This window comes from Euprymna scolopes, chromosome 2 (assembly GCF_053919585.1).
Source record: "Euprymna scolopes isolate OS-2025 chromosome 2, ASM5391958v1, whole genome shotgun sequence".
Lineage (NCBI taxonomy): Eukaryota > Metazoa > Mollusca > Cephalopoda > Sepiida > Sepiolidae > Euprymna > Euprymna scolopes.
The window spans coordinates 127,943,731-127,960,352 of NC_136483.1; the positions used below are offsets into that span (position 1 = coordinate 127,943,731).

Sequence of the window (16,622 nt, forward strand, 5' to 3'; positions counted from 1 at the left end):
TAGGAAGGCAGGCTCAAACCCGTAACGCGAAGGAGGAAAAGAATGGGGAAAAAACACTGACATCTTTGCTGTTACGACCACCGCCAAACCGAAAGTGACATAGGTTTAAATTAACGCTAAACAATTGAAAGGAGAGGATGGCTTTCATAAATATCGGCGAAAAAAGCGACTCCCCCCTGTAGAAAAGTGCCCAGTTGAGGGTGAAGATATTAATGTTTTTAGCCAATTTTTCGATATTTGTCGTCTGAAAGGTCGAACTTCAAAATGATACTGACCTTGTGAAAATCCGTCGCCTCTGTCGAAAGTTTTAGGCAGACATACAAACATGTATACATACATAGATTTATACATTGGTAACTAAAATATTTTCGACCCAAACCGATTAAAAAGCTTGCCCTATCTCTGAATACCCTTTATGTAAAATTTCATCTGATTAATTTGGTAGAGACCACAGAGGTCAAAGTTTTTTAAACTTTGACCCCTATTATGCTCCCTTAACATTTATTGTTTTGGGCTCAAATTAAGTTATTAAGTTAGATCCATGTCCAAGGGACCTATATCTAAAATTTCAAGTGTTTAGACCCAAAATTGTCGAAGGAGTTCGGTAGAGCTCTCAAGGGTCAGATCGTTGAACTTTAACCTCTTAACAGCCAAATTTCTGGCCGAAAACGGATTACAAAGATTTTCCCAAATCTCAATACCCTGTATATCAAATTTCGAGTCTCTAGACTGAAAATTGGCAGAGTTATTGTGTAGGAAAATGTACACGGACACACACACACACACACACACACACACACATGTTCACTTTTAAATATATAATAGATAGAGAGATAATTATTCCAGGTTAATATTTTTCAAAGGTGAAACAACAAATTAATTGAACAAAGTTCATTCAAGAGTACTCAATACCAAAGTAAGACAAGATATACTTTTTATTTGTTTTACATAAGAATTTATAGTTGCTACACATTCATAAGCATGTTTCAGTTAGTCAGTTAAAAGTAACTAGAGACCATGGCTTATGCAAAACTTGAGTAAAATTGGAAAAAGTTCACAGCAGATCTTGATCAAGATAAAAGTCACATGATTTTCAAAAATAAATGCCATTTAAATAAGTGAAAAAGAAAAAGTATATAAAAATGTTTTTTTAATATTTTTTTATTTTTTGGTGTATAATTTTATTATTATTATTATTATTATTATTATTATTATTATTATTATTATTATTCATTTTTTTCATATACTTTTCTTTTCATTTTTCACTTATTTAAATGCCATTAATTTACATCTTTATTCAGAATTTTTTCATTATTGATTTTCAATACATATCAGATGCATTTCAATATAAAACCTAGGTAAGAACACTCAGACCTTTTAAAATTTCATAAAAATCGACCCAGCCGTTTTGGAATCCATAAGAAATGAACTCACATATACATGCACGTAGACACACACAAACACAAAGTTCCATTTATATAATAGATAAGGAGAGTATAAGGAAATGTATTTCTTTCTAATATAAAATTATATATAAATTTATATATAAAATTGTATATAAAATTATATATAAAATTATGCACCAGACAACTTACTGAAAAAAAAAAAAAGAAACAGCAAAACAAAACAGTAGTTGTATTAACACAAAATATAAATTAACAAAGAATTCTAGATTTCTGCAAAATATCTCATATTTATACAAATCAAAATTTAGACCATGGTGATGAAAAGTGGTTGTTTACAATGACCATCTTCCAATGCAACAGAGAGAGAAATGTTTTATTTTGGAAGAAACTGAATGCAATTGCTCCAGGAACCATTACACAGTTGCCGGAAATAAAGAAGGGAATAAGGTAATGCCAATTGATGGGTCAATACAACCTGTTGCTATCCTGCTCTCAAGCATCACCATGAAGAGTGCAATATTACTCATGTACTTAATCAAATAATGAGCTTTACAAAACATGGTAGCTGTTTGAATATGTTGTAATAGCAATATGCTGAAACAATGTAATGTTTATGATAGCAAGAAACTCATGAAACCCAAACGATTTTTAGCTATGAGGAATGTGCATATAGAACAACTAAAATCAAATAAAGATATTTTTATTCAATAAAAATTGAATTAGAATTGGATAATAACAAGAAGAAAAAGAAGAAAAGACAACAAAAAACAAAATATACATTAATAAATAATGAAAGAGTTTGTATTTTTTAAAAACAATCATGTTTTAAATTGAGAAGTAAAATTAAAAATTTTAAAATATATCAGATATTAAGAACATTTTATTACTTTTTATTTGCATGGGAATTTTTGTCCTTGCATTTTAATTATTTTATATGGAATTGTGAATTTTTATTAAAAACATCATATAAGATTTTGTTTTCTTTTATTCACAGTCGTTTAATAATTATAAATATTTTTGTGACAAATGAAAACCTTTTTAAGAATCAGTTGATGTTTTGCAATAAAGATTTCAGTAAATTCTGCTATAGCCAAACAGTCTTTTTTTACCACTTCTCATCTCACAGCAGCCGCTGTAGTTGTTTTTGTTGACTATTCCATCATCACTATGCCTGCATTTGTTTTTACAAGTTGTATATTTTTTTATTACAGATTTGACGATAAAGTGAAGATAGAGTTTGAAGGCAGCTCTAACTACAATATTTGTGTATCTGCTTTAGGTAAAGGTAGCACTATTGTAGCTGACCCTCCTCTCTCATCAATCTTAGACCTTGGCCCTCATTTCAGGTAACAAAAAAACACAACATTATCAATCAATACATTAAATATATATGCTTTATCTATTTGTGAAAGTTTCTAAAGACAAATTTATGATTCCCAAGATTATTTTAGATGTATTAGATTTTTCAAACCTCTTGTTTTGTGTTCTAAGCAACTGGGCTAAATTTCAGCGATGAGTGTTTATACCATGTTAGAACTATTTGACAAAAACTATAACATTGTATCTAGATGTTTGTTTGATCTCTAAGAGTGTCTAAATTTACAGAAACAACCTAAATAAATCAAGTTTGCTCTATCGTTTCTGCCAGAAATCATATTCAGAAGAGTTTTAGGAAGATTAAAATTTACAAACTTATCCACATTGAAAACCACCCATTTTCTAGTGAAAAAGCATGGTGGCTCTGTACCTCATCAATGTAAATATGTAAATTATTGACCCATTAGTCTTTTCCATCTCTTTGCTAAAATATTTGAGTCATTAATCAAGCAAGCACTAGTCTACCATCTCGTAAATGCTAAACTAATCTATTGTATGGATTTAGGCAACCATGTTCTACTGTGGATATCCCAATGGTCATCTCTAAATGCATATATCATGCACTGGATAAGGCAATGAAGTCTGGGGTGGTAGGCCTCGATATATCCAAAACAATTAAAAAAGTCTGGTGTAAAGGTTTTCTCATGAAAATTAAATTGTACAGTATTACAGGATGAATACTTAATATAATCAGACAAGAGAAAAATCCAAGTTGTCATCAATGGCTGTACATGTAAATAACATGACATTAATGTTTATTGTTCTTGGTATTCATAAATTACTCCCTCATGAAATTATGTTCGAATTGGAGGGTGGGTTAGTAATTTCATCTTGCTAAAACCGGTTTGTAACCAATATTAAAAATGACTACACTTAAACTTAGTTTTGAAGATTATTGTTTTCTTATAAATCGTATTGTGAAGGTTGAGAACCATTATCTTAAGTTGAACCAATTCTGTTACAAAATATTTTTTTTCTTTTACAGCAACCAATTATTATGTAAAAAATTTGTCTTTACTAACAAGGGTCGTCGTCACCAGCAAGTGAATTGGGTGTCACAGGCTGCTTCAACTTCAATTTTACCAAAGATAAATAGCACAGGTTTTATGAACAAGAACAAAAAAAAGGTAAGGATTAATTTTATAAAGGATCTCAAAAAGTGGGGAATGTGTTGGAGGATCACTTGCCAAGGAGAGAATAGATAGAACACAAATGATTATAATTGTTACTCTTTTCTTGAATTGGAAGCCATGTTTAATTTCAAAAGAGTTTCCAATGAGTAGCTATTCTATATAAGTTCTGGATATGAAGAATTTTCAGTGGGCAGTTATTCTGTACAGATTCCGGACTTTGCAAGCAAAGAGCAAAAGATACTTCTCATGTTGACACAAAAAATATTATGTGCTGGAATGCTAAAAGAATTTTATAGAGCAATTCTGGTTTCTGATTGGTTGCTAGCAGATTGTAAATTAATTTAATTTGTCAGTTCCTATCGGCAGCATTTATAAATAGAACCTCCCAACTTTCAGAGATCATGCCCTAATTATATATAAAAAATATTGCAACAAGTCAATCATTTAGCCATTTGTATATCCATCTATCCTATTAAGCTAGAAAAAAATATCAGTTCTTATTAAGATAATTGACTTATCTCCCTTTGATTGAATAATTGTATGTTTGGAGAACTGGAGTGGTGATGCTTGTGATCTACAAATTAGTTAGATTGGTAATCTTGCTGTAAGTTTAGTTGTCTAGAAAGCTTGGTAGATTTAAACTTGTTAACAGTTTTGTTCAGTTTTCCCTTATATTTAAAAGCATCCAACTTCTGAATTGTATTTGCCACTGCCAATATGAGCTAAGTAAAATCCAGTAAAGACCTATGACAACAGCCAAAAGCCAAGCACACAAAATTAAACTGTTTAGTAATATGAAATGTGAAAATATATTTGTTATAACATAACAACAACAAAAAAAAAAAAAAACATTACAGGAAAACAACTCCCGGGCATCTCTGGGCAGGAACAGCTAGTTGACTAATAGATGAATCAAATGTCAACGTGAAATTAAAGATCCAAATACTTTTAGCCTCAATGTAGGCCATCATCAAGGTAATCCAAAACATATACAAGAAATGTAGTAACCATATGATAACAAAACCTCCTGAAGAAAAAAATCTGATCATCTTTATATACTGTGAAAAAAAGGATTAATGATTGCTCGAGAAGAGAAGGTCGGCGTGCACTTACCTTGAATACTAACCAAGAAGAATTGTTGTTGTTATTCACCCTTTTAAAGTTTTTTTTTGTGCTCCAGATCACGTGATAGTTAATCATCTGATCCTTCCATTATATAAGAGGGGAGATTCCCTTGTCTTGTCTCTCTTTTTTTCTTCACCACAAATTGATTCAGTTGCCGGCGATTGCAAGTAAATCTTTTCCACTTTCGTCTGGCGAAGATACTACAAGACGGTTACGTCGCGGAAGGGGGCAATTCTTTCGCAATCTAAGGTAAGTGCATTCCTCCCTTCTTGATCTGAGCGGTCATTGATTCTTTGCTGGAAATTAATTTTTTCACATATTTGCGAAAGAAGCCCCATACTAACATGGATGTGAGTCAACCAGATTTAAGGAAGAGAATTTCTCTTCTTTGGACTAAAATCCGAACGATTCTGGAGATGGCCAATCTGGAGGATGAACTCTCTGTTAAATCCTTCTCTGCACTGAAGAAATCGGTGGAGGAATATTTAACTGAAGTAGACATATGTGTTAATAAAATCCAACTTCAATCTTCCGAGGAAGAGGATTGGATTCAAATTGAGAGGGAGTCTCTTGCACACACCCTGAGATTCCGAAGAGAATTAGAACATCTTGAGTTAAAGCTCCTCCCAGTGGTCATGGACTCTCTGAGTCTTCCATGTTCCCCAGAAGTTGGAAGAGTTGGGACCTCATTTACTGTAAAACCACCTCAAATTCAGATCACGGGACCCACCTTCGATGGATTGGACATGCAATCTAACCCTATGAGCTTCAAGGAATTCTTGTCGCGTTTTGAGAATTGTGTAGCTGTATGGCCAATGATGCTGAAAGACTGAATTTTTTGAAGTGTTCACTGTCTGGTCAACCCCTGTTGTTGATTAATCATCTTTCCATCAGCAACAGAAATTATAAGGTGGCTCTTTCGGTCCTGAAGAGCGAGTACTTTGATGAAGATGAAATAATAGATAACATCTTCCAAGACATATTAGATTTTTCCTGTAAACAGGACAGATCCGTTACTGCCCTGGCTAACTACATATCCAAAGTAACCTCCTTATTGGCTGAGTTGGAGGGCTCCTTCGACTGTTCGTTTTCAAACGACCTTTCTTCTGGGGCTCGGCTTATGGCCAAGATTCTCTTTGCAAAATTCCCCAAGGAGGTCAAGGGGGAGTTGATATTAATTTCAGGTAGCAGAATCCCCACCTTGTCATCAATTCTGAGAGATACTAAGGAAGCGGTTAAACATCTCCTTATTAAGGGGGATAAGATCCCTGGCTCGGCTTATAACACTATGCGGGGGGCCTTAAGAAATGTACCTTCAGGTCCTAGATCTGGTACTTCACGGAGAGATTCCTCTATTCAGTCCAATTCCGCCTATAGCATTCGTGGTGGAAAATTCTTGAGCCTTCCCCCTGTTTTGTGTGTTACCTTTGGTAGGGGTGATAAAAGTGTTTCCGTCAAATGTCTATTGGATACAGGCAGTGGACGGACTTATTTGTCCAGTAAGGTCTTGGACCCCCTCGGTCACTTGGAATCCATTGGACATGATTGTGAAATTAGGCTGACTACCATCCTTGGCGATTGCGACAGGAGTTTTAAAGAGGTAGCATTGGAGGCTAGCATTGGATGCGGTTGTCCATTTTCCCTGACAGTGTTTGTACACGAAAATATTGATATTTCGGTACACGTCGAGAATCTGGATTTTATTTTGAATGAATTTGAACGCCTCAAATGTCCCTTAGCCACCAGATTTGACAGAGCCACAAATTTTATTCCAATTCATGGAATAATTGGGCTGAATGTCATTCAACATTTAGGGAGCCTTCAATTAGTTCCTTGTTTGCTTGGACAGGCCTTTTTGACACCAATAGGACTCGTCCCCTTCGGTGAGGTGAAGCAGTTTTTACATACTGACCATTCTGTGGACAAGAACTCAGAATGCCTTACTTTCGATGCTGTACTTGCGTCGACTGCTGAGGTCAACCCATCTCACCTATGTTTTGTGCTGGAGTCTCAGGGCACCTATGAAGACCCTCTAAGGGATTTCTTCCCTGAAAGTGATGTACAAAGGGGTTTGGAGAAAATGTTCAGTGTTGAGTCACTGGGTATTGAAGAACAGGAACTGTCTAATTATGATGAACAGAAGATTGCTCTCTTTCGACAGTCTATTTCATTTAAGGATAACAAATATTACGTTCAGTTGCCATGGGAGGACGATAAGATCTCTTGTGTTCCTTCCAACCATGCAGTGGCTCTGTGAATATTGGAATGTGTCGTGCAGAGATTGGAGAAGAGGCAACTTTATCATGAATATTTGAAGGTTTTCCATCAGCAGGAACGGGATGGAATTATAGAGGAGATCTTCATGCCTCCTCAACGGTTCGGAGAGTTTGTCTGGATTCCGCACAGGCCTGTCCTGAAATCGGACCCTACCTCCACCATTAAGATTCGGCCAGTGTTCAACTGCAGCCTCAAAGTTGGTGACTCTCCTTCCCTTAATGAGGCTACCTACCAGGGAATAAATCTTACTAGTGACCTACTAGATTTGTTGCTTACCTTTCGTGCTAATAAGCACGTCGTGTTAGCAGATATTAAGAAGGCCTTCTTAATGATCCGTCTGAAGCTTGAAGCGGACAGGAATAAGTTTTGTTTTTTCCTAAAAGAAGGAGGTCGCCTACGCTGCTTTAGATACAACACAATTATTTTGGGGTATGCTGCTAGTCCATTTATATTAAATTATGTCCTTAAATACTATGCAGAGCAGTTTCCCATGGATAATTGTAGATCCATGATGGAGAATCGGTTTTACGTGGATAATTTGGTTATGTCGCGCGATGATCCCGATGAACTGTGCCGGTTATATACACTCACCCGGGAACGATTGCGTCAGGGAGGATTCGAACTGCAGTCCTGTAATTCTAACCATGTGGCAATTCGAAACAAAATGCAGGAGCATGGTTCCCTGAGTGACCATGGCAACAAATGGGAGAAGGTGCTCGGATATAGATACTGTCCTCTCTCAGACACTTTTTGTGTAGCAGCTGTTAAGTGCGACTCTAGTGCCGTTACAAAGAGATGGATCCTCAGCGAGACAGCTAGAGTCTATGACCCGTTATCATTGTGCATACCGGTTTCATTACGTGGCTGTATTTTGTTGAGTGAACTTTGGAAGAAGGGATTGGGATGGGATGTAACGGTCACACCGGAATACTTGTCCTTATGGAGAAAGCTTTCCCTTGATCTCTCTGAGCTGGAGACCGTCTCCTTCCCCAGAAGAGCACTCAGCGAGAATGAGGCTGGCAAACTTTTTCTTTTCTGTGATGCATCTCCAGAGGCATATGGCTTCACAGCATATGTAGTGCAAAATTGCCAATCTGGTCTGGTGTTTGCAAAAGCTAGGGTGGCTCCCTTGAAAAAGAAAACTCTACCCACCTTAGAACTTATGGCCGTGTTTTTGGCTCTCCAGTGCCTGCCTACTTTGTTGAAGAATTTTGGAGGGTTCTCTCCCTCTGAGATTCATGTAGCCACAGATTCACAGGTGGTCCTCTCTTGGCTGATTTCCGGAACAATTGTAAGCAGAAACCTCTTTGCCCGGAATAGGCTGAAGGACATCCAACAGATGAGTGCTGAGTTGGAAGCCACACTAGGTTTCTCCCCCTCATTTCGTTATGTCTCAACAACTGAGAATCCTACCGATTTGATCACTTGAAAAGGTTCAAGGCTTGCCTTCAATTCTGGTATACTGTATGTGCATATAGAACAACTAAAATCAAATAAAGATATTTTTATTCAATAAAAATTGAATTAGAATTGGATAATAACAAGAAGAAAAAGAAGAAAAGACAACAAAAAACAAAATATACATTAATAAATAATGAAAGAGTTTGTATTTTTTAAAAACAATCATGTTTTAAATTGAGAAGTAAAATTAAAAATTTTAAAATATATCAGATATTAAGAACATTTTATTACTTTTTATTTGCATGGGAATTTTTGTCCTTGCATTTTAATTATTTTATATGGAATTGTGAATTTTTATTAAAAACATCATATAAGATTTTGTTTTCTTTTATTCACAGTCGTTTAATAATTATAAATATTTTTGTGACAAATGAAAACCTTTTTAAGAATCAGTTGATGTTTTGCAATAAAGATTTCAGTAAATTCTGCTATAGCCAAACAGTCTTTTTTTACCACTTCTCATCTTACTGCTGATGAAAACGATGCAGCGCCAGAGATATGCTGAGGAACTAGCATTCCTGCGGGATTCCTCAGGTAGGACAGTTCCGGGTTTGGTGCGTGATCTCGACCTGTTCATTGATGGTGAGGGTCTTATCAGGTCAGGTGGCAGAATTGCAAGGTCTCTCCATTTCGACCCGGAAGTTAAACACCCTGTTCTGTTAGCAAAAGATCACCCAGTAACTCGGCTTATAATAATGGATGCACATACAAGGTGTCAACACTTGGGGGTTGCATCCACTCTGGCAGAGTTAAGACGGTGTGGTTACTGGGTGCCCAAGGGGAGACAAGCAGTGAAAACAGTCCTGGCTTCATGTGCACTGTGCCGCAAGTACAATGCCAGACAAGTATTGCCCCCCAATGTGGCCAGCTTGCCTGCTTCACGTGTTGAACTGGAGGTTCCCTTCAACCACACGGGAGTAGATTTTACGGGCCACCTTTGGGTTAAGGAAGGGGCTAAGGTGGTGAAGATGTATCTACTCATCTTCACCTGTCTCAGTATCAGGGCTGTACATGTTGAGGTGGTACCAGACATGAGCGTGTTGTCCTTTTTGCAGGCTTTGGTACGTTTTACAAACCTCCATGGTGTTCCAACAGCCATTTACTGTGACAATGCTAAGACCTTCATAGGAGGTGGGCAGTTATTTAAGAGGTTGATGTTGAGCCATGATTATCAACAGAAGTTTGGCTCGTGTCTGATTAAATTCTGTCCTATCCCTCTATTTTCGCCTTGGGTAGGAGGGGTCTGGGAGAGGAGTATTCAGACAATCAAAAATTGTCTGCATAAGGTGGTTGGTAGAGGTGAGATAGGTTATTTCACGTTACTAACCATAGTATCGGATATACAAAGGGCAATTAACCGCCCTCTAACTTATCGAGAATCCGCGGAGACTGAGCTGGAGGCAGTAACTCCAAACATGTTTCTGAGGCCCAATAAGAGTCCTGGACTACTTTTGAGTTTAAATGAGGAAGATTTTTCTTCCCACCTCCCTCCAAGTCGAGAGAGGCTTCTCAGGACCATGCAGGTACGAAACCAGTGCCTGGAGAAGTTCAGAGCACTATGGTATGATGAATACCTCTTAAGTCTCAGAGAGAAGCCCCTGGGCCGTTCAAGGGTGCCTTTCCGAAACAGGCTTAAGGTCGGAGATATCGTTTTAGTTAAAAGTCCTCTTAAACCAAGACCCTTTTGGGTTCTCGGTATTATATTGGAAATGTTTTATGGTGAGGATGGTGTAGTAAGGTCTGCAAAGGTAAGGCAGGGGGGGCAATGCAGCACACATTCACTCATTGAAGAACCTCTTTCCACTTGAGCTCTCTTTAAACATCGAGAGTCAGGATCAGTCCATCCCTGCATCGGTCGATGGTGCAGTTTCCCTTCAATCGACTCCTTCCCAGGAAGAAGAGGTGATTTGGCTTTGTCGTGTGTGCAGTTCCCCGCAAGGTGATCAGGATATGATCTGTTGTGACGGCTGTGATGACTGGTGTCACTTCAGGTGTGTGGGAATTGTTTCCCCACCTCCGGGATGTGGCATTAATTGGCATATGAGGGAAATAGTGGCTATAAGAAGGATGAATTGGAAGGACAGTGAGTCGAGGTTTTGACAGTTGAGAGAAAGCCTAGATGTTGCGAGTGCTGTGAATTACAGTTTGTTAACAGGAGTTGGTACAAATTGTGACATTGAGAAGAAATTCTGACCATTTTTGGTCTCTCAAAATTAGACCTAGTAATTAACTCCCATTCGTTTGTTTGTTTGTTTGCACTTTTCTCAATAACCATGCCTTGGATTTTTAAAAACTTTTGCATAAACATTAGTCATGGTGACTGGTTACACACCTAGGGGGCATTATAGAGGTAAAATTGCCCCCGAATCATTCATTCATTCATTTGTTCGTACTTTTGTCAATAACCATGCCTTGGGTTTTTAAAAAAATTTTGCACAAACATTAATTATGGTGAAAGTAAATTTTTCACTTGTGGAGGGAAACCCTGAATGTTCAACTTGTTCTTTCAATTACAAACTTAAAAAAATGGACAAAATTTTACATCCTGACATTTTTACAAATAATTCTTTTTGATTACAGGATGATAATTCTTTAACAAAGTCCAATTCAATCTTCCATTTCCTTCCTCATCGTTTCAAACTCATGCCGGGAGAAACAATTCCAGTTGATCTTATTGGATTTATTGAAGCGTAAGTAAAACCTTTCATAAAATTGATTGATATTGGAAATAAGAAAATCCCATGATAATGTGCCACAGTTATTGGTATTAGAAATTTTGGATTGGGGGTCAAATGTTTTGGACTCCTGAATCTTCCTAAAATCAGCCATATAAGTAATGAACTCTTCACTTACATTTAAATTAGACATAGACACATTTCATTTATTTTTAAAATGTCACATACTTTATTTAAACACTAGCTGTACCCGGCCACACATTGCTGTAGCTCAGTTTGTTTAAATGGAAAACGAACAACAAAAAAGGCAAGAGTGTCTTATGTTTATGTTCTCAATATTTGTGGATACACAATATTTTGAGGTGTCCCTTTTTCTGTGCAGATCTAGAGATTGTCTGATTTTCTGACTATAGAACATACAACATATACTTGTCCATGTAAGAAGCAATCAGGTTGTCGATATAAGTTACACAAATTTAAAAATTGTTCCTGAGCTTTGTTAACGGTTATTGCAAACCCCAAGCGAATCGTGAAGTGCAATATCTTAAATTAAAATGGTATATCCATTGAAATCATTCAATGCACGTTTACTACCCGTTCTTCTTGAGGTTGACAGAGGAAAAATATGAAGGTTTAATTTTACTATGGACATGTATTTGAACATGCACTGAAAATCTTGTAAATTAAAAATTTAGCCAATTTTCTTTTTGTATGGAAGTATAGTGTTTCATCAATAATAAATCGATGGAAAAATTAAAAAAAAAATTGGTAAAGAATAAACCAACAAAGTAAGTGAAAGACCAATGATAATTCAGAAGGAAGAAAGCAAAGAGAAAAGAAAGTACAAATGTGTTAGGATAAGTTTTACAAAAAGGAAATAGTTTGGCAAACTGTTGGTTTTTTATTCAAATAAATATCCTTATTTTTGCACAATTTTTTTGGAGAAAGTATATTGCTTTCAAATGTAATTAATGAGAAAATATTGCTTTCAAATGTAATTAATGAAAAAATATTGCTTTCAAATGTAATTAATGAGAAAATATTGCTTTCAAATGTAATTAATGAAAAAATATTGCTTTCAAATGTAATTAATGAGAATATTTATAAACATTTTGCTTCTTCTTCATTATTGTAGCACAATTCGGAAATCGAAATATTGATTTTCAAGTGAAACCAATAGTATCTACTGAATTACCATGTTGCAATAATGAAAATATCCAAAACTTGCAAAAAACAATGAGGTAGAAATTAATTATTAAAGAAAATAGTTTTTCACCTGAGATGAATACTTTTTATGAAAACTATAAATTGTTAGGTGAAAGTAGAGAAAAGTTTTTTTAAAGAAAATTTACAAACTATTTTTTGTCAACAAATGTTAAAAAAGAAACAGAAAAAATATGCTCCATCACCCAAAAAATAATTTTAAAAAAAAAACATTTTTCATACAAAAAACAAAAAAAAAATGTTGATTTACAGTTTCAACTTAATCCAGTGTTTGCCAGTCGAGCCTGAGCCATAATTGATAGAAAATTTAGAGGATTCAAGTCAAATTCTGCAAGAATACAATTTTTTTTGTCTTTTGTCAATGTTTTGAGCAGATTATTAGCGATTACAAACTAACAAATCAAACCCAAATGCAAAAAAAGATTTTTAAAGGGTGCTCAATTTTTAATACAAAGTTCTAGTAAATCGATCCCCCTATTGGAAATAGAGACACAAAATCAAATTATTGCCCATATGGTTGGGAGAGGTTCTTTTCGTTTTTTTCAATATTTTCAGCAGATTATTATTGACAAGGCCGTTTTTTACTGTTGGGAAACAACAAAAAAAAATTCTATCTAGAAAGATTTTGAGGCCAATGACCTAAGGCAGAAAAGATGCAGTCTAGTGTCAGAACAGAAACTACATTTTTTTTCCTAGCCCCCCTCCCAAAAAAAATAGCCTAAAATTGCACAGTAACTTCAATGTATATTTAATTGTTAGATGAAAGTCCATAATAATTCAAGACTGCCTCCCCCTCCTATGGTTCATAACATCAGTTAATTTACTATTATTTTTTTGAAAGGAAATCTTGGTACTATTAGATATTTTAATCAATTTTTTTAAATTATGTTCGTCAATTATGCGAACGTTTGTTGTTCATATAATATTATTTATGGTTTAGTTACTTTTATTTTCCCCAAAATGTAAGTTTTTATTTGTTATTGTTAAATTTACTTATGTGTGTTTTTTTAATCACAACTGAATTGAAGTATTTTATGCAAGTCTACTTTTTATTTGAAACTAAAATTTATTATTCAGCGTTTTAGTGTTAACGCATGGTTTCATTAAACTTTTGTTTCTCTTCTGCTATCGTGTTTTTTCTTTCTTAAATGCCTCTATTTCGAAATCGTAGCAACCTTAATCATTCTGATATAAGTAATTACAACAAAAATCATAGTAATTGTCTGTATTTTTGAGATGAGGTGTTTTCATTGATTGAGATTGTCGGACTGACTTCCTCATCTTGGTTGTTATAGTCACAACGTTTCGGCCGTTTTGCCCTCCGGCCTTCATCAGGTGATTTGTAACGAACTGGGGAACCGTTTGTTAGGAGTCTCGAACCCAACCCTTTATTATTATTATGGGGGTACCGTGTTCAGACTCCAGCTAGGCTCTGGGACATAGTTGCTGATTCTCTGTTTTGAATGTTACTTTTCCACTGCCTTCGTTCAGGATTGAACTTAGCACCCTTGGGTAACTGTAAACGTCTAGGACCACTCGGCCATATGTCACTAGGACAATTCTTAGTTGGTTTTTGTTAATGTTAAACCTATGTTGTTATTCAAGGTTTTCTCTCTCTATCAGAGGTGTCCAAATTGCATTCAGCTCTATGCTTGGTTTGCTCAGTAGGTTGTTATGTCCGAGCATGTGAGCTGTTTCTTTAAGTTTTCTCGCTTTCCAGTGGGTCTCTTTGTTTATTATTTTTACTTCATCCCACAGGGGGCGATGCCCCCCCCTCTCCATCCAGACATGGTTGGCTATACCCGATTTTTCCGTCTCCCCTTTCAGTGTTCTTCCATCTTTACTTTAAGGGTGGCGGCATGTTTCACCCTTGTAAACCTTTCTGCAACTGTATGGGATAGAGTATATGCAGTTCTTGGTCATGTTTTCCTCCATGGGGTTTCACTCGTACCAGGTGTCGTCTGAGTGTTGACTCACCCTTGAATACCGTCCTGATGTTGTAGGGGCCACATATTCTCTGAATCTTTTCGGAGATGCCTCGTATGTATGGTAGACAGACCGTTGGAGGTTTTTGGGTTTAATTCTCCTCTCTTATACTATTAACACGTCTGGTGGATAGTATGCTATCGGGGTAGTTGTTACGACAGAGGGTATTCTTCAACCTGACCATTTCTTGGTGGTATGTAATGGTGTCGCTACTTATTGTCTCTGCTCAATGTTGTAAGCAGCGTGCAATTCCATGTTTGATACTGTATGGGTGATGGGAGTTGAAGTAAAGGTATTGTCCAGTGAAGGTAAGCTTGCGATATACGGATATCTTAAACCCATGCTCTGAGCGTGATATGAGTATATCAAGGAAGGCCAGTTGGTTATCTTTTTCTTTCTCCATTGTGAACTGTATCGATGGTCTTATTGAGTTCACATGGTCTCAACCGAAAGAAAGTAGGAATTTATGGTAGCGATTCAAATCGGAAGATATTTACGCGGATCGATGGAGAAATGATAAGGCATGTTGTAATTTTACATGGCATGCATGTTTGGAAAGTTATAAAGTAATATTCGAAAGGGGAATTTCTGCAGTCATTTCATTTATTATGGAGAATATGGAGAATTTCAAGTGACATGGAGATAAATTTCAAGTGACATTTATATTATGTCATTTTTTTCTGTTCTTAATCAAGAAGAATTTGCTTCTCAATTGAAATATAAGTCAAAGAAGACAATCGTCCTTGGGCAATTATTGTATGTTTTAAAAATTACTGAATTTTGTTTAAAAATGAGAAACGTTTCGTTTGTATCTAATGTGACAGAAATAGTTAAAAAAGTTGAATCAATTTACACTCTATAAAATTATTTACACTCTATAAAATTATTTACACTCTATAAAATTATTCACACTCTATAAAATTATTCACACTCTATAAAATTATTTACACTCTATAAAATTATTTACACTCTATAAAATTAGCGATAAAAAAACTATTAACTTTATTTATTGCAGACAATTATCCTCACCTTTTATTCGTTGTTTTACGACGTTTCGGCCAACTATTCCTCTGGCTTTCATCAGGTGGTCAATAAATAATACTCATCTCAATGAATTCCAATTGAATAATATATACCATTCGGTATGGACCCGATCATGGAAGATCAGAATATAAATAAACATGAATTTATAAGACCAAAAAATTCAACCTTGATCGCCCTTTGGGGCCCGTGGCGCAGTTGATAGAGACGTTGAATCTCTACGGTTCCAGGTGAGAATTGTCTGAAGATAGTGGTTTCAATCCTACCCAAACCTGGCCAAAGGCTTACTTGGCCAAAACGTGGTGAGACGACAACAACTATGGAAGGCAGTAATTGCAGTGAATGCAATCACGAGATTCAGAGTTCCTATCCGTCGAGGTTACCACCTTTTTTTTTTTTTTTTTACACAGTGGTCACCACTTATCAAGGCCCGGAAGCCATTCAGGGATAAGGGTTATTGCAAGTACATTACGTTAGTGTGGAGATTTGATGAAGTGTTTACTTAAGAGGGGGTTCATTAGGAATTTGTTAACGTTGGACTTGAACACATCCAAGTTGTAGTCAGGTGGGAAGCAGGCAGACGGAACAGAGTTCCACAGGCATGCAGTTCTAAGAAAGAAGCTTTGTTCATGGAATCCACGTTTTGATTTAGGCACAGATAAAGAGTGGGGGAAATTTTTCACAGTGGATTCGGCTAGACGGGTGTTTTTCGTGAAAGATTGGCGAGGGGGGACCAGAGATTGGAGCTCAGACGAGCACCTGCCATGGAAATAACGATAAAATAAGGATAGGCTCGCAATGTCTCTTCTGTGGGAGAGAGGTTGCAAGGTAGAGAAAAGGGCATCCCCCACTAAGCAACGAAAGGTCAGAGGAATAGTTGGCCGCAACCTCATGAAACAACTAATAAAAGATAAGGA

General features: G+C 36.1%; 1 protein-coding gene across 4 annotated transcripts in view; it reads left to right on the plus strand.

The window, feature by feature from the left end:
* LOC145295994 (hydrocephalus-inducing protein-like) overlaps positions 1-16,622 on the plus strand; it is an 865,028-nt gene that overhangs the window by 285,995 nt on the left and 562,411 nt on the right. For all 4 annotated transcript variants that reach the window (XM_080141978.1, XM_080141990.1, XM_080142009.1 and 1 more), the window contains exons 17-19: positions 2,618-2,752; positions 3,769-3,910; positions 11,360-11,469. In XM_080141978.1, the coding sequence (XP_079998104.1) occupies positions 2,618-2,752; positions 3,769-3,910; positions 11,360-11,469 (387 nt within the window). The remainder of the gene's footprint in view (positions 1-2,617; positions 2,753-3,768; positions 3,911-11,359; positions 11,470-16,622) is intronic.